We start from the raw sequence: 25,225 nt of genomic DNA, 5'->3' as shown, positions 1-25,225 counted from the left end.
ACAGAAAATAAATGGTATCAACAAATATCAACAACTATATACAAGATATCTCAACACCAAACCCAACCAGCAGGAATCAAAGAACCCAAACAACAGGCTAATTCTCTGATCTGCGACGCCAAAATCGCGTTTGGCAAGAGAATCCCCTATGTCACCCAAATCGGGGGCGGTGCCGCTTTCGCGATGCTATGACCCTGAAAAGTGCCCTACTCCAGGAGTATGCCGCACGCCTTATCCACGGCCTCAGGTCATAGCCTGAGGCCCGCCCGTGAAGCTCCATCCCCGGCCGGCCGGGTTCCCGACGGTGTGGGACACGTGTGGTCTCAACCATTGTGAACTCAGCGTGGCGGCGGCGGACTCAGGTTGATTCGATGTGGACTGCACTCAATTCAGAGAAGTTAGAAACAGACGTCTAACACAGGAGAAGATCCAACACTGTTTTATTCAACTAGATGAACTGCTGTACATATTCAGCTGTGGGTCGACACTGTACTGATCTGACTATTGACCTTGTAGTAGCCTGACCAGACTTACTAGCCACCGCATGGTGTTTGTGCTTGCTAGCTCGTAGACTCTGACTGTCTCAGTAGCTGGGTCCCGAGAGAGCGGGAAACCTAGTGCCCTCTGGCTTTATAGTGGTAGTGTCCTGTCTGGTGATTGGCTGTGCTGTGTTGTATGCTTACTGGTCATCCTGTGTGTCAATCACTGCCTGTCTGCATTTCATTATATACGTGAGTGGATATTATGACATCTCCCCCCCTTTCTTTTTTTGAGTTAAATAAATACTGAGGTGAATATATGGATGACTATATACAAACGGTGATTGAACAAACGTATATACATGGGAAGGTGTCGATAGTGTAGATACATGGCAAACTAAGCAATATTTACAAGAGTTAAATCGATGGATTCAGTCACAAAAATTTACAAAAGTTAAGTCGACAGATTCAGTCTTTGTGGCTGGTGACGAATTCTTGTCGATCGCCGCAGAGATGGATCAGGAGCCGCCTGCACATGGAGAGGTGGGATCGCTGCCATTGCGGTGGTCACGTGGGCCGGCAGGATCACTGGCAGATCAGTGGCCTGGTGGCAGGATATGTCTGGAGGACTGCGGTCAGGTGGTGGGTGTGGAACTCTTCGCAATGCCCGTCTGTTGCGCCGTAGCAGGGAGCCATCAGCCATGCGAACAATGAAAGATCTCGGGGCAACTTGTTTGACAGCAACAGCTGTGGCTGACCAACCACCCTCAGGCAACTGGATGCAAACATGATCGGCTGGAGCCAGCTCAGGTAAATCCGTGGCATGAGCATCATATGTGGCCTTCTGTTGGGCCCGGGACTGCTGCACTTTTTGTAGTACCGTGAGGTGGTCAAGGTCTGGAACATGGATGGCTGGAACTGTGGTCCTCAGAGTGCGATTCATGAGCATCTGCGCTGGAGACAAGCCAGTGGCGAGTGGGGTTGCCCTGTATGCCAGCATCGCTAGGTTGAAGTTGGAGCCTGAGTCTGCAGCTTTGCAAAGCAACCGCTTGACAATATGGACCCCTTTCTCGGCCTTCCCGTTTGATTGCAGGTAGTGGGACTGGAGGTAACGTGATGGAAGTTGTAGGACTGTGCAAAATCAGACCATTCTTGGCTGTAAAAGTATGGATTGTTGTCGCCCATTACCATGAGCGGTATCCCGTGCCTGGCGAATGTTTCTTTGCAGGCATTGATGACCGCCTTAGACGTGAGATCGGACAGTTTCACCACTTCTGGGTAACTGGAGAAGTAGTCGACCAGGAGTACGTAGTCATGTCCTTTGGCGTGAAAAAGGTCTACACCTACTTTGGAACACGGGGAGGTCACGGTCTCGTGCTGTTGCAGTGTTCCCTTGGGTTGAGCCAGTTGAAACTTCCGACAGGTGGGGCAGTTGAGGACCACGTTGGCAATATCCTGGTTAATGCCCGGCCAGTAAACTGCCTCCCGAGCTCTGCGTCGGCATTTCTCAACTCCAAGGTGACCCTCATGGAGTTAACCCAGCACCACAGCCTGCTTTGAGAAATAACGATCCTGTCAAGTTTCAGAAGGATTCCCTCCACAACCGTCAGCTCATCTTTAACATTAAAGAATTGGGGACATTGTCCCCTCTGCCAGCCATGGGTAAGGTGCTGCATCACATGCTGCAGTAAAGGATCCTTGGCTGTTTCCTCACAAATTTGGACCACCCGTTTGTCAGAGGCTAGGAGGTTGGTGGCACACAATTGCACTTGCACTTCTAAGTGGCAGATGGAGTCACCTTGTTCACATGGTGTGGTGATGGACCGGGATAGTGCACCTGCAATGATCAGCTCTTTGCCTGGCGTGCAGACAAGTTCGAAGTCATAGTGGCAGAGCCGAAGAAGAATTCGCTGGAACCGAGGTGACATGTCATTTAAATCCTTCTGGATTATGTGGACTAGAGGCCTGTGGTCTGTTTCCACCGTGTGTTTCGGCAGGCCGTGAACGTAGTCATGAAACTTGACTATTCCTGTCAGGAGACCCAGACACTCCTTTTTGCTCTGGGCATACCGTTGCTCAGTGGGCGTCATGGCCCTGGAGGCATATGCCACTGGAGCCCAGGAGGAGGAGTCATCTCGCTGAAGGAGCACCGCCCCAATGCCATCCTGGCTTGCATCAGTTGATATCTTGGTTTCCTTGGTTGGGTTGAAGAACGCTAGAACTGGGGCTGTGGTGAGCTTTGCCTTCAGCTCACGCCATTCCGCTTCATGTGTGGGCAGTCACTGGAATTCCGTTGACTTCTTGACGAGATGGCGGAGGGCCGTGGTGTGGGATGCCATATTGGGAAAGAATTTCCCGAGAAAGTTGACCATCCCGAGGAAGCGGAGGACCACCTTCTTGTCCTCCGGGATCTTCATGGCGTTGATCGCCAAGACCTTGTCGGCGTCTGGCCTCACACCCTGCCGTGAGATGTGGTCGCCTAGAAACTTTATATCAGATTGACCAAATGAGCACTTGGCCCTGTTGAGCTGGAGACCATCTTCATGAATTCGCTGGAAGACCTGCTTGAGGCGAGCGATGTGTTTCTGGGGCATTGTGGACCAGATGATCATGTCGTCCACGTATACTCGTACCCCCTCGATGCCCTCTATCATTTGCTCCATGATGCGATGAAACACTTCGTGGCAGATATGATACCGAAAGGCATGCGGTTGTAACAGTGGCGGCCGAACGGGGTGTTGAACGTGCACAGCTTGCGACTGGATGCGTTCAGCTGTATTTGCCAAAACCCCCGGGTGGCGTCCAGCTTAGTGAAGAATTTGGCATGAGCCATCTCACTGGTTAACTCTTCACGCTTCGGGATCGGGTAGTGCTCCCGCATGATGTTGTGGTTTAGATCCTTGGGATCAATGCAAATGCGGAGCTCCCCTGATGGCTTCTTTACGTAGACCATGAAGCTGACCCAGTCTGTTGGCTTTGTGACCTTCGAGATGATGCCCTGGTCTCGGAGGTCCTGTAGTTGCTTTTTCAGGCGATCCTTGAGGGGCGCCGACACCCGGCGTGGTGCATGGATTACAGGGGTGGCGTTCGGCTTGAGCAGTATTTTGTATCGGTACTGGAGCGTGCCCATTCCATCGAATACACTGTGGTACTGCGTGATAATGTCATCTATGTCGGCTTGCAAATCTCCATCGGGCGAGGCCGTCGCCGGTGATGATGACATGATGTGGACTCGCTGAACCAGGTTCAGGAGCTTGCAAGCGCCAGCACTGAGCAGGGACGCCCTGTCAGGCCTGACGATTTCAAATCGTAACATTGCCTTGATCGCCTTGTTGGATACCCCTAGTTGACACGAGCCACTGGCAGCCATGGCATTGCCATTGTAGTCAAGAAGCTAGCAGGCTGGTGGAAGAATGCTTGGTCGGGCCCGGATGGTGTCGAGGTCGGATTGTGAGATGAGGTTCGCAGACGCGCCGATGTGCAATTTAAATCAGATGCGAGCCTGGTTAACTGTGAGGACAGCACACCACTCATCGTCGGGATCCACACTGAGGTGTGGTGGAGGCCATCTCATGTGTGGTTATGATGCCCACCCGATATGGAGAATTGAGGCAGTCAGCATCAGGGTCCGTTGGGCTGTCGGGATCAGAATATGGCATGCCTTATTGTATTGAGCGGATACTTCTGCGCCGCAGCTGGAATCGCTGGCTGCTGAGCAGTGGAGCGGATCTGCAGAGGGCTGCGTAATGGCCAAGCTTGCCACACTGGAGACATCGCCATCCTCAAGCCGGACATTGCCACTTTAAATGGGCGGAGCCACAATTCGGACACATCATGACGCTGACGTCAGCGCGATCCGTACGCCATCGTGCATGCGCAGTGCGGTCGGCCAACGTACTCGCCTGCGCAGTCGAGTTTTCGGTCTCGTCGTCCACTCGGCCGTGGCGCGCATGCGCAGAGATCTGAGAAAAGCGCACAAAATGGCCACTCTCCTCAATGCTCAGGCCCTGCATCTGTGCAATGGCCTGCACCCTTTCTGCCTCGTGGGAGGCTAGCTTTGCAGTTTCTGCCACCCTGATGTGGGAGTAACGATTCTTGGCATGCTCATAGACAACGCACATCTCGATAGCGACAGAAAGGGTCAACTGTTTGATTTTAAGGAGCTGCTGCCGCAGGGAGTTGGACCCCGAAAACAATCTGGTCCGGGATCATGGAATCAGCCGTCGAGTCATAGTTACATGACTGCGCTAGGATGCGGAGATGGGTCAAGAAGGACTGAAAAGGTTCATCCTTACCCTGAAGCTTCTGCTGGAAGATGTACCGTTCAAAGCTCTCATTCACCTCAATGTCGCAGTGGCTGTCGAACTTCAGCAGGACTGTTTTGAATTTTGTTTTGTCTTTGCCGTCGGCGAACGTAAGCGAATTGTAGATATGGATGGCATGGTCCCCCGCAGTGGAGAGAAATAGCGCGATCTTCCTGGCATCCAATGCTGCCTCAAGGTCGGAGGCCTCGATGTACAAGAGGAACTTTTGCTTGAAGATTTTCTAGTTGGCGCCGAGGTTGCCGGCGATGCGGAGTTGTGGAGGAGGCTGGATGTTTTCCATTTCTCTGGATGACTGCTTGCTGGTCGATGCTGATTCACTCGAGGTAGGTCCGTCAAGATCAATATCACTCTGGTACCATGATGTGTTAGGCAGGTTGGTTCGATGTGGACTGCATCAATGCAGGGAAGTTAGAAACAGAGGCCTAACACAGGACAAGATCGAACACTGTTTTATTCAACAAGATGAACTGCTGTACATATTCAGCTGTGGGTCGACACTATACTGAACTGACTAGTGACCTTGTAGTAGCCTGACCAGACTTACTAGCTACCGCATGGTGTTTGCACTTGCTAGCTCGTGGACTCTGACTGTCTCAGTGGCTGGGTCCCGAGAGAGCGGGAAACCTAGTGCCCTCTGGCTTTATAGTGGTAGTGTCCTGTCTGGTGATTGGCTGTGCTGTGTTGTGTGCTTACTGGTCATCCTATGTGTCAATCACTGCCTGTCTGCATCTCATTATATACATGAGTGGATATTATGACAGGACCCCCTCCTTCTCCCGAAAGCTGTGGAACAGAATGATGAGCACTTGAGTCGTTCATTCGGCCAAGACTTCTGCTGAAGCGCCCGATGGGCCCTGGCCAGCTCTGGGGAGATGCGAGACCATCGGCCATCATTTTCCCAAACATCTGCTACAGATATTCAGTGGGATTTTGGCCCTCCAGCCCCTCCGGCAACCATGACGCTGAGATTCTGCCTTCTTGACTAATTTTCAAGATCACTAACCTTAACCTTCAATCTCTTATTCTCATGGGACATCACAGCCATCTCAGCCTCCAACGATGCAAGCTGCTCACCTTGCCTTGTCAGCACCTTTTCCACACCCTCTACCGGCTCAATGGTCTTATCAAGTTTCACCTTGACGGGCTCCAGTGTTACCTTGATCAATTTTTGCAGACTCTCTGACACCAGCTTGTCGAAAGGTTTTCCAAATTCCTTTCCAAGCACACACATGAGTATGACCGCTGTTATCAGGCAGACTCCGTCGGCAATGCTGCAGTCGCCATTTTCTCAGCTGAGGAACTGCGCGAAGCCTCTAAGTCCACCTCGGAATTTTGCACAGTGGGTTTCTTGCATCCTTTCCCATTTCTTTTTGGCATGTGTTCAGTGCAGGAACTCTGTAGTATCAATCAAAATTGCTTTCCTGCAAAAATCTCCCAAAAAACAGGCCTAAAAAACATGGATCTTGTACGGAGCTACCTAATGAGGGTCCTCTCCCTCACGTGCCGCCACCAGATGTCAGCGCCTGCCCCCTTAAAGGGGCTAGGCTCCAACAGACTCCTTGATGCCACACACATACACCACCTTGATGTCAAGGTCAATTTCTCTTACCTAACTTCTGAAATTCAACTCTGCTATTCACATTTGTACCAAGGCTTTAATGATGCCTGGAGCCAAGGTGAAACCCAAACAGAGCAGCAGTGAACACATCTTTGCTCAGTAACTACTGCTGTGTTGATGGCAGCTTCCATCATTTTCCTGATGAAAGAGAGGAGTACTTTGCCAGATTGGATTTGTCTTGCTTATTTTCGATAGGGGAGAACCTGGATAACTTACCACTTAACTGGGCAAATGTTATTGCTATTGATGTAATAGAACAACTTAGCTGGACCATGGCTCGTTCTGGAGCACCAGTTTTGAACGATTCAGTTGGGATATTAGCTTATTTTTCCCCATGTTTATTTAATTAACTGAATTCAAATTTACAGGCTGCAATGGTGGAGCTTGAATGCACGTCTCCAGATATTGGTCCAGGCTTCAGAATTACTCATTCAGTAACAATATTGTCATTGTACCTGATGATGGGCGATAGGTGAAGCGGGCCTGGTGTGAGTTCGGAGAGATAGAATAGAATAGATAGACGGATGAGTGGATGGATAGATGGATAGGTGGATAGATGGATAGGTGGATAGATGGATAGATAGATAGATGGATAGATCGATAGATAGATAGTTTTTTTAATATAACCCTCACAGAGTCTGACATCTCTTTCTGAACCTTCACTCTCTGACCTACAACAAATTATTGTTCTTGTCACTGAAATATTGCATTTTTATAAATGTATCTGTTCAGGGGCTAACTTCAGAGATGATAAATGATTCATGAGGGGAGTTCTGTCATGATAGTCTATTACTATTTCTTGTGCTGTATTTTTAAAAATATAGATAAACACAATTCCATTTTAATTGGTCTGAAGTTCGGTATAAAATTGGTATCCCAATCACACCGGTCCTTGCCTATTACACTATAGCTGGAAGCAGCCATTACATAAAATGGAAAGTTGCTTCAAGCATGATGATTTGAGGAATTTGTCCTAAGGCTTAATAAAAGCTTTACAAGTCTTTTAGTTCAATAGAATGATGTGTACACATGTACAGTTAAACCTTTCTCCATACCCCTGGCAGGAGTTTCAGGGAACTGGCGGAAAATGACCATTTCTCTACGGTATAAAGTAGTGGTGAGAAAACAAGACGGGTGTCAGAACAACTTGTGTTCAAAAACCCCAGTGGGCTGCGAGTGAAAAATACTTAGATCAGAGGCAATGCTACACTGCTGCAGTGCCATTTCTTCAGTCTGCACTCACTTCGTGCGCAGCTCCATGCTTTGGAATCTCTGGGGACAATCCAGAAAATGAATTGTTGAATGTTTAATTTGAAGGATGGCACCCTCGCCAATGCAGTCCCTTATTATTTTGTAATGTCAGTCCAGGTTAGAGCTCCTGGAGCACGACTTGATCTTCTTTCTTTCTGAAACATATCCTGATGGGGAGGCTTCATTTTAAAAAAAAAGAAATGAATTATACAGGACTGTAAATGTATGTTTTTTAAATGATGGACCTTGTGGTATATTTTACAAATAATGGCTTGACAATAGTTTACGAATGATAGAAAAGCGGTTTTTAGAAATTTGCTCTTTTAAGATTCAACGTCGATCCAATCTAATTAGTATCTTTCATTTCTAGGTTATTGTTAATGGCATTATTATAGTCTTCAGGTTTCACAGAAATAGGATTTATGGATTTTTTTGAATTATTGAGGAAGTCCATTTTCTAATTAGCTTAATTGGTTCATGCAAATTAGTTCTAATTAGTACAATTAATAAATTATCCCTCTAAGCATAATTATATATGAACCTTATTAACATAAAAATCCATTGCAGTAATTATTAATGAAAATGTGGTATTTCGCCTGATTATTCGCCTAATACTCTCTGCCACCTTACACTGTCAAATTTTGAAGGAGGATTAAAAATCAATATTTTTAAATTTAAGAATGATTCAGAAACCAGGCATGGCTGCATTAAATTATACTGGGTATGATCCCATGGGTGGCAGTAACCTCATCTAGGTTCCCATTCTTGATAGGTGGTTCTGGATGGTGCCCAGAGGCCAATTGATCATTGTCAAAGACAAATCATACGTCCACACATCCACATTTCAGCACAAGCCAAGGATAACAAACAGGAATATGAACACTAGCTGACCTTAAGTGGAACAGCCCTACTACTGCCTTGCCTAATGTCAGCAAATAGAAAACGCAGAATAAATCTGGGGCTTTCTTCCTCTGCAATATTTCAGCATTAAACTGGGGTGCGTTTTCAGGGTGTCTCCATGGCAGACATGCCAGTATATTCAATACAAGGAATAATTTAGTATTGGAGGGGAGAGTCTGCTGAAGAACAAGTCACAAACAGAAAGTGTAGGTTTTATTTGAAGTGAGTCTGAAGTTTGGTAACTAAGGCATGAGATAAGTGCTGGATTGTCAAGAGATCTGGAACACCTTTTTTAAATCTACTTGTCCAGGTATCTTAGGTGTCCTTAACACAGAAGGACCAGAGGACGAGTAAAGGAAGAAATATCTTTAAAAGAGGGAAGATTCAACAACTCTAACCTAGCATCTCTACCTTGCATACATAACAAATGAATGTTCTGGTAACTGAAAATTTGTATTTTTGATAAAGTATTTCTTGCAGACACTAATATCCACAGAGATTGTCAAATATGGCAAATATAACTATTTGAATAAAGTTCACGGTTTAACAGTGAATGTTGAACCTCAAATCAAGTGTACAAATTGAAATATCCTTTTCCCACATCATCAGCTTAATAACTGTAGAAATCTCCAACAAACATCTGTCAGCTGTGAGGGTGGATGAGCCAGAATGTAGATTTCTTGCAAACACTCTTCTGTGAGTAGCCGACAGCGATTCGTTTGGAAAAAAAGATGGACAATGCCATTCTCCAGTGATTAAATCTAACCTGCTTGAGGAGACTTTGGCGAATAGGGTCAAATTCAAAATGAGAACATTCAATTTTGAAGCAAATATTGTTATGTGTGGGACTTGATCATGATAATTGTTTCAATTGGAAAGAATTTGCATGAAATTTAAACATTAAAGACAAGTAGAAAGTGAAGATGTTCAAGTCAAGAACTGCGTTAAGGCTAATTAGAAAAAAAATGTGTATTAAATTTTTTCATGGGATGTGAGTGTCACTAGCAAGGCCAGCATTTGTTGCCATCCCCAGCTGCCTTGGAGAAGGTGCTGATCAACTGCCCTCTTCAACTGTTGCAGTCCATATATGATGTAGGTATACCCATAATACTGTTACGGAAGGGAGTTCCAGGATTTTGACCCAACGACAGTGAAGGAACAATAGTTCCAAATTAGGATGGTGTGTGTCTCAGAGGGCAACTTGCAGATCGTGGTGTTCCCATCACTGTCCGCCTTGTCCTTTCCTGTTGAAGGAACCTTGATGAATTGCTGCAGTACATCTCCTAAAAGGTATACACTGCGGTCACTGCGCACTGGTGCTGGAGGGAGTGAATGTTTAAGTTGGTGGATGGGATGTCACTTATGCAAGCTTCTTTTTGTTGGTGTCAAGTTTCCTGAGTGTTGTTGGATCTGCATTCATCCAGGCAATTGAAGAGTATTCCTTTCCATTCCTGGCTTATGATTTGTAGATGATGGATAGGTTTTGGGGAATCAGGTGAGGAGTTAGTCTCAGCAGAATTCACAGCCCTGACCAGCTCTTGAAGCTACAGTATTTAAATGGCTGGTCCTGTCAAAGTTATGGTCAAAGGCAACCTCAGGTTTTTGATGGCAGGGGATTCAACTTCAAGGGGATATGATTAGATTCCCTCTTTCTTGTCACTTATCAGCCCAAGCCTAGATATTGTCCAGGTCTTATTACACCCAGGCATGGACTGCTTCCACATCTGATGATTTGCAAATGGTGCTGAACATGGTATAATGATCAGCAAACATCCCCACTTTTGACCTAATGATGGAGTCGGGGTAATTGATGAAGAAGATGAAAGAGGTTGGGCCTGGGACACTACCTTGAGGAACTCCTATGGTGATGTCCTGGACCTAAGGAGATTGATTTCTAACAATCACATCTTTCTTTGACTGTGTATGACTCCTGCCAGTGGAGAATATTCTTCCCATTCACACTGACTTTAGTTTTGTTTGGGCTGCATGTTGCCGCACTTGGTCAAATGCTACCTTGGTGTCAAGGGCAGTCACTCTCATTTCACTGCTTAACTTCAGCCCTTTTGTCCATTTTTGACCAACTGAACATGAGAGCCATTTGAATCAGATAAGCTTATCAACTGTGCGTACCAAAATATAATTTATGCCATCACAGAACCAAATATTGTGCATGTTTTGAACAATCTCTAAAGTACTGTGCAGAGAAAAGTGGAAATCTTTACATTTCACCCAATTGTTTAACATGTGATAGGTTGCTACAGAACAATTTCAAAAGTCCTATACAATTTGTTACAGTATATTGACTTTCTGCATAGTTCTATAATTATCCACTTAAAGCTAAGTGGTTATGTGTCAGATTGAAAATACATGCTAGGAATTCAAATTTGCCAGACTCAGTAACAGCAAGGTTGTTCCCTTTTCGGATGTTCTGAATGAAGGATTGCAGATTCCTTATAATAAAAGCAATAAAGCTTGTTATGAGACTCCCTGGATTCTATTATTTGGCTCAACTGACATTCTAAACATCTGGCTAATGTATCAAACACCACAGGTAATAATATTCAGTTGACGCAGGACTGAGCTTTCCAGAAGTTATTATTGCTTCCATGATATTTCACTATCTGCAATGACCTTGAACTCACATTGAGGACATGGCACGGGCACAAATCGTCTCCCTTATGCACTCATACATGACGAGACACCGTTCAATAGACAGACCAGGAGAATGCCCACCCCCCCCCCCCTACAAAAAATAACCAGCCTTTCTTTTGATACCTTGCCCCAATACAAACTATGTGCTCAGCAATTTAATATTGCAAAGCAAAGGTAGCTACAGGGGAATGCTTTCCCTGTCGCCTCTTCATGATGAAATTATTAATTCATCATAACAAACAGATTGATCATTTTGTTGTAAAATCACACAGATTGTAAAGCTTTACTTTGTGACCACTGTAACAGTAAAAAGTAAAATGGCTACGGTACAAAACTTGAATGAATAAAACTACAGTCTGTCCCTTCATTGTAGTGAAGCTGTGCCATTTTGGACGATGGCTCAAACGTCAGGGGGGCCAGTTTGTTACTGACAAACATCAGGGGGTTCGGTGGGCCAGTTTGTGACTGAGCTTCATTTGTGCAATTTGATTTACTGATGAAATAATAAATTTATTGGTAATACCATAATGATATAATTATATGAACGGAAACAGGCAAAGCAAGCTAAAATAAACCCAGAGCATTTTTTTGGTATGTCAAAATATTAAATATTATTTCAACTCTATCACACAGAGTTCATGAACTAGGTATTCTATGGCAAATTAAACATCAATCTGACGCAAAGTCCCAAAGTAAGACCAAACTGGGATTTTAGGTCTGTTCCTAAATTAATGCAGCTGGCTCATTATAAATAATAAAAGCACAATGGGAGCAAAAGTACAAAGTAGTCGGTAAGCATCATATCATTAGTGTTCTGCTTTGGAAGAAGATGCTCCCATATGTAGCTAGGGAGGTTTGACTTTCACACGATACTATTGGTATTCGTGTTCAGAGTTGCAAAGGCTTGAACTTGGTATCTCTGAAATTAAAATCCTCCCAAACTTCATATCCTCGACTATACATTTGGCTAAAAGAATAAATTTGGGCACACACGTGGACATTGCAAACATCATTCCAAGTAATGCATTGGAATTATAAGATTTAACTTTTTATTAATTTAATAATCTTTATTATTGTCACAAGTAGGCTTACATTAACACTACGATGAAGTTACTGTGAAAATTCCCTAGTCACCACACTCTGGTGGCTGTTCGCGTACACTGAGGGAGAATTCAGAATGTTCAATTCACCGAACAGCATGTCTTAATGTACTTGTGGGAGGAGACTGGAACACCCGGAGGAAACCCACACAGACATGGGGAGAACGTGCAGACTCCACACAGACAGTGACCCAAGCTGTAATCGAACCTGGGACCCTGGCGTTATGAAGCAGCAGTGTTAACCACTGTGCTTCCCATAAGTTCTCCAGTCATTCATTGCAATGGGCTAAATCTATTGAGCAGTCGCCATCATCGTCGATTTGTCATTCTGCTCCTACTTTTTAAACAGCGCCGGGGCTCACATTTCCGGCCTAGACTTCCAAACTGGACCTCTTCAGAAGCATACCAAAGATGTGCAGGTTATATAGATTGGCCTTAGTTGAATTGTGCCTTAGTGTCCAAAAGATGTGCAGGTTAGGTGGTGTTACGGTGATAGGTTGGAGGAGTGGGCCGAGGTGTGGTGCTCTTTCGGAGGGTTGGTGCAGACCCAATGGGCCAAATGGCCTTCTGCACTGTAGGGATTCTCTGAATTCTATGGATACCTGTTAGTCATTAGAGGTTGACAGCACAGAAAAAGCCCTTTAGCCCATCGAGTCTGCTCCGGTCAAAAATAACCACCTAAGTATTCTAATCCCTTTTTTCCAGCACTTGGCCCATAGCCTTGTATGCCTCGGCATCACAAGGGCACATCTAAATACTTCTTAAATGTTATGAGGATCTCTGATCCCCTTAACTTAAATCTATGCCCCCTGGTCATTGATCCCTCCACCAAGGAGTAAAGTTTCTTCCTGTCTATCTATGTCGCTCAGTTCTATACAGCTCAATCATGTCCCCCCCCTCCTCAGTCTCCTCTGCTGCAAGGAAAACATGCGCAGCCTATCCAATCTCTCTTCATAACTAAAACTCTACAGCCCAGGCAACATATTGGTAAATCTCCTCTGCACCCTTTCCAGTGCTTTCACATCCTTCCTATAATGTAGATTCCAGAACTGCATACAATACTCCAACTGTGGCCTAACCAATATTATATACAGTTCCAGCATACCCTCCCTGCTCTAATGCTTGGCTAATAAAGACAAACATACCATATGCCTTCTTAGCTACTTTATCCATCTGCCCTGCCACCTTAAGGGACAGGTGTACATGCACATCAAGAACTCTCTGATCCTCGGTGCTTCATAGGGTCCTGCCGTTCATCGTATGGTAATCTGGAATGACCTGGATTTTAGGCCTGGTAAATTCGGACACTTTTCATTTAAAAAAATTGGACATTTTAAATCAAACCATAGAAGGTTCCACCAAACAGCCTGATGTTCAAATATACCGGCCAAGTTCGAATACACTGAAACTCAGACAAGCTGCGAGGGCATGACTGGGCCTGCCCCATCAATCACCCATCAAGAGAGAATTGGCTCTATTCATATGTTTGAGTAAATCAATTACCCATCAAGAGATAATCAGTTCTATTCATGGATCAATTATTTAGAGCAAACAGGGTTACATTCAACAATGCATCAGGAAATGGACCCTCAATGTCCTGCTGCATAGTCATTAGTAACTCCATTGGATGGTGACACTCCCACCCTGTGACCTCATTGGCTGCGGGCCAGAGAACATTCTGGAAAGGCATGGGGTGGGGTAGAAGAATCAAAAACCTGGACCTTCAAGCAGCGAAGAGACAGAAGGAAGCAGCACCTTCGTGATGATAGCCCTGAGGGACACGAGGCTCAGAGAATCAGACCCACAACATGGCTGAGTTCATCGGCATAGCTGGTATAACAAATCCTGGGATCTATTGGTCAATGTTATTGGGTTTATTCAAGAGTTAATGCATTGAATAAACTTGATTTAACTTTTTACTTGTGGGGCAGCACAGTGGCAGTGGTTAGCATTGCTGCCTCACGGTGCCGAGGTCCCAGGTTCGATCCCGGCTCTGGGTAACTGTCTGTGTGGAGTTTGCACATTCTCCCCGTGCCTGCGTGGGTTTCGCCCCCACAACCCAAAGGGGCGCATGGTAGGTGGATGGGACGCGCTAAATTGCCCCTTATTTGGAAAAATGAATTAGGTACTCTAAATTTATATTAAAAAAACTTTATACTTGTGTTGTCCTTTGTTTGCCTCACCAATAAAGATATCTCGGTAAAACGTTTGTTAATACACTGGTCGTCCAGTGTCTGAAGTTTTACAAACAATACTTTCCCACTCTTGGAACTCTTCGTCATAGGGCTTGATCTCAGGGGAAGCCAAGCCCCCCCCCCCCCCCCCCCCGCCCATCTCCAGCCCCCCGCCCCCCACACCTCGCCCACCCCCCACACCTAATTTTACAGCATCTTCTGTATTTTACTGAGCCTTCATTCATTAAGGACTTTTAAAAAGCTTTACCCCCATGTAAGTGAATGAGTGTGAGTGAAGTAAGTGGGTAGGCGGAGTAGACTGCTCTCTGGGTAGCATGGCATGGTGATGGGTGGCAGGGAAAAGGGTGGCAGTGGCATAAGGTGGCGGGGGTGATATAGTAGGGTAAGATGGCAGGGTGGCAGACAGGTAGGATGCGAGTTGGATAGGGCCGCAGAGTCAGTTGGGTGGTGAGGGCAGGTGGGTCGGGAAGACGTCAGTCAGTGGGGAGTTAAAGGGTCGGTGGGGAGTAGAGAGTTGTACGGTCTTATGGTCAGGGCACCAGATGGTCAGAGGGGTGAGAAGATAAGGGTGGAGTCAGAGGTTAAGGGTGGGGGTCAAAGAGTTGAAGGGGAGTCGGAGGGTCTGGGCGATTGGAGGGTAGGGGTATTCGGGGGTATGAACACAAATGGGGAGGTCAGGTCGGAATTGGCAGGTTAGGGGATAATTCATGGGGGGGGGGGGGGGGGGGGGAGTGGGGGCGTGGAGTCAGCTGTACAGTTACCAGCAGTTAGATACTGGGCACGATCAAATGGCCTCATCATACCAGACTTGGCTGACGTGACGAGGCTGTTAAATCTTGCAAAAGGCCTCTTGCGAGATTTGCGACGCTCGGTAGCCTCGCATGAAATATAAAGATCTCGCAAGACATCATGATCTGGATTTCATCCCTGCTCCCAAGGCCCGGGAATGAATGTCTATGCCTGCAGACGTCGCCGTGGTGCCAGTTAATACTGGTCCACATTTGTAACACCACTTGGGGGGGGGTCACTAAGGCCATCGGAGCCCCCGGGTGGTCAGGCTCTGGGCAGGGTGGTACACTGGTATACCCATTGTCACCTGGTCACATTGGCACTACCAGCCTGGCACCACGGCACTGCCACCTGGGCACATACTGCCAGGTTGCCTAGGTGGCACTGCCAGGCTGGCAGGGACACTTTCAGGATGCCAGGCTGGCGGTGCCAAGCTGCTTGGTTGCCTGAGCCAGGAATCGGGCCTAGGGGATATCCTGCTCTTCTGAGATGGGGTGACAAAGGTGCTCAAGGACCTCCTAACAAGTAGGTTGGAGCATTGGGGAGATCTGGAGGTTGCAGTGGGGAGTCTGAGGGGGAGTCGAGAGATCAGGCGGCATTTAAAAATGTCGCCCTGATCCTTTCCTGCACTGACGAGCTGAGGAAGCAAGATGAATGCGGCCTTGGCGGGGCGTTCCTCACCGAGGCCAATTAAAGAAGAGTACGTTTTGACAGCAGGGTCATTCTCAGTGCTGCAGGCGCCGGGGAACACCCCGTTAAACATGCCTGAAATGAGACACTGCTTTTTCTCCGTTATGTCATGCCCTTGGTGTCTTTCCTGACCAACGTCTCCTGAACATCTGTCCAAGAAGGTGAATCAGAACCATCCGAAGTCTCCAAATCTGACTCAGAATTGGAGACTTTTTCAAGGGTGGCAGGGTGGTACTACACTAGGGTAAGATGGCAGTGTATTTGCCCACTGGAAGTTCAAACTTTGCGGAAAATTCCCGCTGGGTCCTTGCAGTGGGGACTTATGTGGCCTCCCCTCAGAGCACCTGCCAGGTTACCTCCAGGTGCAACTATCTGGAGGCCGGAAGATCTGGGCCAACGTGTTTCAGGGTTATCTGCCACTCAGCCTTGAGAGGCTCTTACTGTAATTCATGTTAAATGAGCCACCATAAAAGTCAAACACAGTGCTCATGGGATGAAATCCATGGAGCAGCAGAGCTGGGAATTTAGGACTCGGCCAAAACAAATCTGAACCAAGAGTGTTTTTGATAATATATATTAGTTCACAAAGTCCAGAAACGTTCCTTCCTTTTGAGCTTGTATGTTTACGTGAGTTCAACATGAAGTGTCAAGAACATACTCTTGAGCGGGTGGGCTGGTTAGTTCGGTTGACAGATCTACAGGAAATACACTGAATGCAGAACAAGTAAGGTATAGCTGGAATAGACAGAGGAAAGAGCATAAGGACCTGGGGACAGTCCGCCAGCCAACTAAGTCTAACGGAGAAGCCTGGCTTAGCAATGGGAAACTCAGTCCAGAGCTGGTCAGAACCAAGAAAGATTTTGCAAGCCTGTTAATAGACCTCAAATGCTGTATTTTTAAAAAAATTATCTTGTTCTTCTGAATGATTCAGTAATTGATTGAATCAAGATTTGTTTTCATTCCGCAGTTATATAATATGTGTTAGCCAATGGCATTATTGTTGTCTGTGAATCAAAAGATCCTGGTTCAGGTTCCAGTCCACAGACTTGAGCACAATACTCTTGGTGACACTCCAGCACAGTACTAAGGAGAGCTGCGCTGTCGGAGGTGGTGTCTTTTAGATGAGACATTAAATCCGTCTGTCCTCGAAATAGAGATCTGCCTACTGCCAAGTAGAGCAGGGGAGTTCTCCCTGGTGTCCTGGCCAATATTTATCCCTCAATCAACATCACAAAGACAAATGATCTCGTCAGTCATACTCATGTTGTTGTTTGTGGTGCTTGCTTTATGCAAATTGGTTGATGGATCTCCTACAAATACAGCAATGACTACACTTCAGAAGTGTATTGGGTGCATTGGGACATCCCGTGGTTGTGAAGGCCACCATATAAATGCAGGTTTTTCTTCTTATGTTTGTTTGCTTTCTGTAAACAGTGGCAAGTGAATGACTTAATGAAACACTGATCGGAGAACATCTTTCTGAATGCATGTACACACACAAAAGGCCAACGTAACTGTCCCCTCCCTTGGTTCGCAAGTGTACATAAGTACCTGTACTCTTCCTGTGTAAAACGTGGAATTACTGATGGCTGCAGTACTGTAATGTCTACGACTGTAGTATTAAATCTCATTGGTTCTCCATCATCATATGCAATGATTGCCAGCTAAATGAAACAACAGAGAAAAAATAAAGTCAGGAACACTTTACAACTTTAACCCGCTTCACAAAGAAAAATAATAGTCAGCCAGAAAATTTAAAATAAAACTCAGCTTGTTCAACTTAACATTGGTTTATTAGTCTCATTACCTTGAAAATTGTACTAGGTTCCTCGTTGAGATTGACTCGGGTAAGCACTCGTCCCGTGTCTTCCTCCACTTCAAATATGCTTGCACTGTATGGAAATTCAGTTATATCCACTTTATATCTAACCCTGCTAGCTGGACTCCCCTGTATTTAGGATTAACGTAGAAAAAAGTACAGTAATTAATCCAAAATGGAATTAATATACTTAGCTTCCTTATTTCACCCGTTTAAAAATAGCGAGGGTGAAAAATTATTTGCTCATGACAGGGGTAAATTTATTTATGAACTGCCCATTCATATGCCATTTCTGAGACCTTACTGCCTGCTGTGTTTGCCTAGATAACAGTAATTACATGTCAGACGTAATTAATTGGTTGATGAAGTGCTTTATAATGCCCTAAGGATATATTAGAGTACCATGTGCATGCAAGTTCTTTTTGACTTTGTGTTTTTGGTAGTATTCAAAATGTCCCTATTAACATAGAATTTAACAAACCTTTACGCAATCCATCTCATGTGTACAACCAAGATGGAAAAGCATTCCTTAAAATCTCATTGTCGAGCACCATTTCTATTTACAAGTTGTTTATAATTATCAGCGTCACATTGAAATGCAGTCCCAGTGTTATTTAAGTTCTCTGTTCCAATTTAATAACTTGTCCCCTGTTAAAGTAACTGTTTAACAAACGGACCTAATTCCATGGGGGTAATTTTAACCTCACTAATGGGTGGGTATTGGTCAGATAGGAAGTTATCAGTTAAATAATTTTAAACCCAGTCCCAACCTATCTCAAATTCACCCACTTCCAGTTTTAACACCAGTGGAGATGGCAGGGCAGGCAACCAACCTGCTCTCAGGAGGCAGGCCCCTCATTTACTGGTGTTGCATGCCTTCTCTCTTACAGCTTTAACAATAGCCGACTGGGCTCTCTACATCTCAGGAAAACCAGCAATGCAAAGGAGCTGAGGACTATTGGATGGAACAGGTGGAGTATACACCTTTACAGCACTTCTGTGGGCCAGGGGTAGCAGGAGAGCCTTCCTTTGCCCCACCAAACTACCTTCTTTAACTCATCATTGATTGGACCCTATATCCCACCCGCCTGATGTTCTTCCCGTCCCGTGATCCCCTGTGAATCTTTTCCTCCCTCATCCTCCAGCACCCCTCCACAATCTTCTCCATGGGGATCCCGTGATATATTACGCCCCTGTCAATCACTCTGGGCATTACTCTTATCTTTTATCCTGATCCCACACTCTGTCCAGGCTCCCCATCAAGATTTCCTTGACACCTCTCTGGGTGCCTCTCTGGGTCCCCTCACCAATGTCTCATGGTCCCTAATCTCTTCGGGCCCTCACTCTCCAGTGATCTCTTCACCGAATCTCTCCAGGTCCCTCGATGATTTTCTGCCCTCCTTCCTCATTTGTCCATCCCAGCTTTTGATGTCCCCCTTGGCCCCCAATCTCTCTGATCTCCACTCATCAATGTCCCCCTAACTCTGATTTCTCCTGATGTCCCATCGATATGTCTGCCGGTCCTGATCTCTCTGAGCATTCCGTTGCTGCCTCCAAGTTGAAGGCCCCTGACCCCGGATCTCTCCCTTTTTCCTCTGTGCTCCCTGACTGCAGCCTCATGCCATCGGCCTACCTACCTGCCCACCTGCCATCCTGTCAATCTGGCTTGTTGCAGCTGAGTAACAGATTCCAAAATTCTTGATCCGCTTCTCCTGCTAGAGCCAGCAGGATCTGATGTAAACCTTGAAGTATTGGGTACTCTGATACACAGACGAACCAACACGGTTGCGAATGGTACAACGCAGTTTTATTTCAATCAACTATTAACATAGTAAACTCTGGTACTCAGCACATGGTGAATGTCTGAGTGGCTGGCAATGAGGTCTGTGCCCTGAGCCGTCTCCTGCTCGAGTGCCCAGGAAGTGTCGTGTTCCCTGTTTTGTACTGTGTATGCTCTTGTCTGTGATTGGCTGTCGTGTTGTGTGTGTTGATTGGTCCGTTGATCTGTCCATCATTATGTATGTATGTATGTGCTGCGATGTTCACCTGAATATCATGACATCCCCCTTTTTTTACAAGATTATGTGCCTACGTGGTTATAAATAGAGATGTGTACTGAGTGTGGCTAAATGTGTGTGTGTGTAATATTTACAGCATGTACATGGGGCTTAACTATATACAAGGGGCGATGTCACGTGTGACATAATAACGAGGTTGTACCATAAACAAAGAACGGGGAAATGTTGAATGATAAAACAAATTCCTGTAACGATAAGAACATAAACATATTAACACAGTGGTTGCATGAGTACAATGTATAAACAGTCTCATAAGTCCAGTCTAGTAGGTGGGCGACGAATTCGGGTTGACCGCCTCAAGGGTAGGTCTGGAACCACCGGCTGAGGAATGGGCCTGGCCACAGGCGACGATGGAAGGGGCATGGTAGCAGACAGCTCCACAAAGTCGATATCAGGAACAACAAGAGGGCACGGTGTCAGTGTAAGATCTCGTAGCGAGCGTGGAAGCAGGCGAAGAGCCCGGCGATTGCGCCTACGAACGGATCCATCAGGCATGCGAACCAGGAACGAGCGGGGAGCCACGCGTCGGAGAACTTCGGCAGGTGCTGACCAGCCACCTTCTGGTAGGTGGATGCGGACTTTGTCTCCAGGGCCAGGGCGGGACGATCAGTTGCCTGTGTGTCATATGACCTCTTCTGGCGACCGCGCTGCAGTTGCATCCTGTGCAGTACCGGAGCATGGTCGATTGTGGGTGCCAGAATGGAAGGTACAGTGGTCCTGAGGGCGCGACCCATCAACGGCTGGGCTGGTGAGAGACCAGTGGCTAGTGGGGCCGAACGATAGGCCAGCAGGGCGAGGCAGAAATCAGATCCGGCAGCAGCAGCCTTGCAAAGGAGCCGCTTGACAATGTGAATGCCCTTCTCCGCCTTTCCATTGGACTGGGGGTGCAGAGGGCTAGACATCACGTGTGTGAAGCCATACGAGGCAGCAAACGATGACCATTCCTGGCTGGCAAAACAGGGCCCATTGTCCAACATGACAGTCATCGGAATGCCATGGCGAGCGAAGGTGTCTTTGCAGGCCCTTATGACAGCGGACGACGTCAAATCATGCAGGCGTATGACCTCTGGGTAGTTGGAGAAGTAGTCAATGATGATGACATAGTCCTGCCGAGCACGTGAAAGAGGTCCACACCCACCTTCGCCCAGGGGGACGTCACCAGCTCATGGGGCAGAAGCGTTTCAGGAGGTTGCGCCGGCTGAAACCTTTGGCAGGTGGGGCAGTTGAGCACCATAGTGTCAATATCATCACTGATGCCCGGCCAGTACACCGCCTCTCGGGCCATCCGTCTGCACTTCTCGACCCCCAGATGGCCTTCGTGTAGTTGGTCGAGAACCAGCTTGTGCATGCTGTGCGGAATCACAATCCGGTCCAGCTTCAGAAGGACACCATCAATGACGGCCAGGTCGTCTTGGACATTGTAGAACTGCGGGCACTGCCCTTTGAGCCACCCTCCCATTATGTGGCGCATCACACGTTGTAGAAGGGGGGTCGGCCGCAGTCTCTCGGTGAATACGGGCCAGATTGGAGTCGTCAGCTGGCAGATTTGCCGATGTGAAGGCCACCTGTGCCTCGACCTGACATACGAACCCCTCCGAATCTGGCGGCGTGCTCACTGCTCTAGATAGGGCATCCGCAATAATAAGGTCCTTCCCTGGGGTGTAGACCGGTTGGAAGTCGTACCTCCTAAGTTTAAGTAGGATGCGCTGGAGGCGAGGGGTCATCTCGTTCAGGTCCTTGTTCATGATGCTGACCAGGGGGCAGTGGTCAGTTTCAACAGTGAACTGGGGAAGACCATACACATAGTCATGGAACTTGTCTAAACCGGTTAGCAAGCTCAGGCACTCCTTTTCGATCTGCGCATAGCGCTGCCCTGTGGGGGTCATGGCCCGTGATGCATAGGCGACCGGGGCCCATGACGCAGTGTCATCCCACTGCAGGAGCAGTGCCCCAATGCCGGACTGGCTGGCATCAGTCGAGATTTTAGTGGCACGAGACGTGTCAAAAAATGCCCATACCGGTGCCGTGGTAGGCTTGAGTTTGAGCTCCTCCCATTCCTGCTGGTGTGTGTGCTGCCACTGGAACTCCGTGGAATTTTTGACGAGGTGGCGCAGAGCTGTCGTGTGGGAGGCAAGGTTGGGAATGAACTTCCCCAGGAAGTTGACCATGCCTAGGAAGCGTAGCACTGCTTTCTTGTCTGCCGGCTGCGGCATGGCTGTGATGGCGCTCACCTTGTCTGCATCCGGACGGACCCCTGACCGGGAAATGTGGTCCCCCAGGAACTTCAGCTCGGTTTGGCCGAAGGAACACTTGGCTCGGTTGAGGCGCAGGCCGTTTTCACGTATGCGTGCAAAGACGCGTTGGAGACGATAGATGTGCTCCTGTGGTGTGGTGAACTAGATGATGACATCGTCCACGTAGACGCGCACCCCTTTGATGCCTTCCATCATCTGCTCCATGATCCTATGAAAGACCTCGGATGCCGAGATGATGCCAAATGGCATTCGGTTGTAGCAGAACCTACCGAAAGGGGTGTTGAAGGTGCACAGTTTTCGGCTGGACGGATCGAGTTGGATCTACCAAAAACCCTTAGAGGCATCCAGTTTCATAAATATTTTCGCCTGGGCCATTTCGCTTGTGATCTCTTCCCGTTTGGGTATGGGGTAATGTTCCCTCATAATATTGTTATTGAGGTCTTTTGGGTCAATACAGATCCGAAGCTCGCTGGAGGGCTTCTTGACAAACACCATGGAGCTGACCCATGGCGTGGGCTCCGTGACCCTGGATAGGACCCCTTGGTCCTGGAGATCCTGCAGCTGCTGCTTGAGGTGGTCTTTGAGTGGCGCAGGGACTCTGCGAGGTGTGTGAATGACCGGGGTGGCGTCTAGTTTGAGCCGAATTCTGTAGGTGTATGGCAGTGTTCCCATGCCCTCGAATGCTTCCTGGTTGTGGGCGAGGAGCTGTGCGTTGAACTCTGCATCCGGGAAGTCAGACGTGCCGCCTGGAGAGAGAGAGTGGACTCGTTGCAAGGTGGAGAGCCTTGCATGCCTGTGCGCCTAGCAGGGAGTCCTTCGATGAGCCGACTATCTCGAACGAGAGTGTGGCCGTGTGTGTGTTGTGTGTCACCTGGAGCTGGCAGGATCCCATAGCCGGGATAACGTTCCCGTTGTAGTCGACCATCCTGCACCGGGACGGCCGAATTGGTGGTCTGACCTTCATGGCGTAGAAGGCTGACCATGCTATGAGGTTGGCGGAGGCGCCAGTGTACAGGCGGAAAGTTATTGGCGATTGGTTGACCGTCAGGGTGGCACACCATTCATCACCCGGATTGATCGTGTTAACTCGGTTCCCATCAATGACCGCAACACGGAAGGCGTCTCGGTCATCTGTGTTACCGGTCTGGATGTCGCCTGGGCATGATTCATAATGGGGAGGCTGAATGGTCCGCACGTCCCTGCGAGGTTGTCGGAGTTGTGGAAGATTGACAGGTTGAGCTGCTTGACAGTAAGCAGTGTAGTGGCCCACCTTGCCACAGCGTAGCCATTGTCGGGTTCTTGCGGGACATTGCCGCTTTAAATGTGCAGCTCCAGAATTGCCGCACGTCGTGACGTTCGTTGCGCCACTGCGCATGCGCAGTTCAGTCTTGCGTCGAGATCGCCTGCGCATCACGTCCCTCAGTGTTGCCGTAGGTTTTGGCGCGCACAAGCGCGGGAGGCCTCGAAAAGCGCGCGAAATGGCCATGATCTCTAAACTGCACCCTATCAAACGTTCCCCCTGTTGTCCTTAAATATCGGGGCCCATGTTACAATCTGGATTGTGGAAAATTAGTTTCATGTCGAGAGTTTTGTCAAAGCAAACAATGAGTAATAAATTATGGCCCAAACATTGTGGTCTCCTGGGGGCGGTGAGCCTCTCGCACGAAAGTGACCAGGGACTCCCACTGGTTCTCCAACCACTGGGGGACCCCGGCTGCAAGAATATAATCCCAGCCAATGTTCCAGTGGAACCTGACATAAACAAAAGCTTTGTCATAGAACAAACTTGGTAGTTAGGAAGCTGTTTTTTTGATGATAGATGCTGAAATAATAAGAGGCAGATTTCAAGAAAATTATTCCTTGAATTATACTGAGCCCATCAGATATAAACCTGCCTTTTAAAACTGAACAGAAAACAGTTCCCAGTTAGACTTTCCTATTCTATGACAATAAATAAGTCATGAAGCCAAACTCTAGACAACATTTTTATTTATATTGCTATTTCTGCACTTGGACAACTTAATGTAGCTTTATACAGAGTTGGAAATTTTGATTCTGTTACAGTCTTTGGTGAAAGGATAACTAGGAATCCAATATCTAAAGAAGCAATTAAGGTGATAATCTGACCTCAAATATTTTTCAGGTCTCTTCTGGTAATTGTAATAAATGAAGGGCACAGTTTGGGAACAAATAGAGAAAGAGAAATGGGCCTGCATTTTATAGGCACCCAAGGGTGGGAAAGTAGACGGATGTACTCGTAAAATAGGATGCTGCATCATCAATGGCAGGCCCACCACCTGCCCTACACACAATTTTACGAGTGACGGGAAAGGCTTTGGGAAGGTCTCTGATCTGGGGGCTAATTTTGGCCCTTATGTGGGCAATTAATGCCCATTTAAGGGTCTGATCCTTCTACTGCTCCGATTCAATGGGTGACAGGAGAGGCCTATTGTGATGAACGGTTACTGCCTTATCATCATGTAAGGTGATGTCCCCTTTGAGACCGGGCTTGGAACCCTGAGGACTCCACCTCTGGCTCCGCCCATCTGTGAGCCATATATAAAGGGCTGCCTCATGGAGGTGGCCCAACATAACTTGGGTACGTACCCCGCAGACTCTGCGAGCCCCCCCGGACTTACTCAGACTCAGCCGTAGTACAGGCCTGCGCCACATGGCGACCCGCTCACCATGGGGGCACACCGTGCTACTTCTGCGGGCAGGGCCAGCACCCATGCCTACGCTGCCCAGCCCGCTCCGCGATCTGCAGCGACTGCGGGAAAAAAAGGCATTTTGCGAGGGTCTGCCTGGCCAGATCTAGGGGCCAGAAAAACAAAGAACAGCCAGCCTGAAAATCAGGCTCTCAGGCCCGCAGGCCTTGCAATGCTGCTGCGCACCGACCCGACACGCCCCCTTCTGATGCGTCATCAGCCTTGTGCGAATCATGGGAGCGGCCATCTTGTCGGCGGCCATCTTCTCGACCCGACACGTGCGACCGATGTCACCATCTGCGGCCATGACCAGCAGGACCATGACGCTAACTTCAAAAAGTTCCTCCAGACCACCCGAGCCCTTAA

At 47.5% G+C, this 25,225-nt stretch overlaps 1 protein-coding gene across 1 annotated transcript in view; it reads right to left on the bottom strand.

The window, feature by feature from the left end:
- The window catches only part of pcdh15b (protocadherin-related 15b), a 2,356,722-nt gene that overhangs the window by 277,402 nt on the left and 2,054,095 nt on the right, over positions 1-25,225 (bottom strand). The window contains exons 29-30 of the mRNA XM_072478931.1: positions 17,807-17,947; positions 17,551-17,663 (exon numbers count right to left, since the gene is read on the bottom strand). Coding sequence (XP_072335032.1) covers positions 17,551-17,663; positions 17,807-17,947 — 254 coding nt within the window. The remainder of the gene's footprint in view (positions 1-17,550; positions 17,664-17,806; positions 17,948-25,225) is intronic.

Source organism: Scyliorhinus torazame, chromosome 16 (genome assembly GCF_047496885.1).
Source record: "Scyliorhinus torazame isolate Kashiwa2021f chromosome 16, sScyTor2.1, whole genome shotgun sequence".
Classification (NCBI taxonomy): Eukaryota; Metazoa; Chordata; class Chondrichthyes; order Carcharhiniformes; family Scyliorhinidae; genus Scyliorhinus; species Scyliorhinus torazame.
Note: the sequence above shows the minus strand (reverse complement) of the source record. Positions and strands in the feature narration are given on the sequence as shown.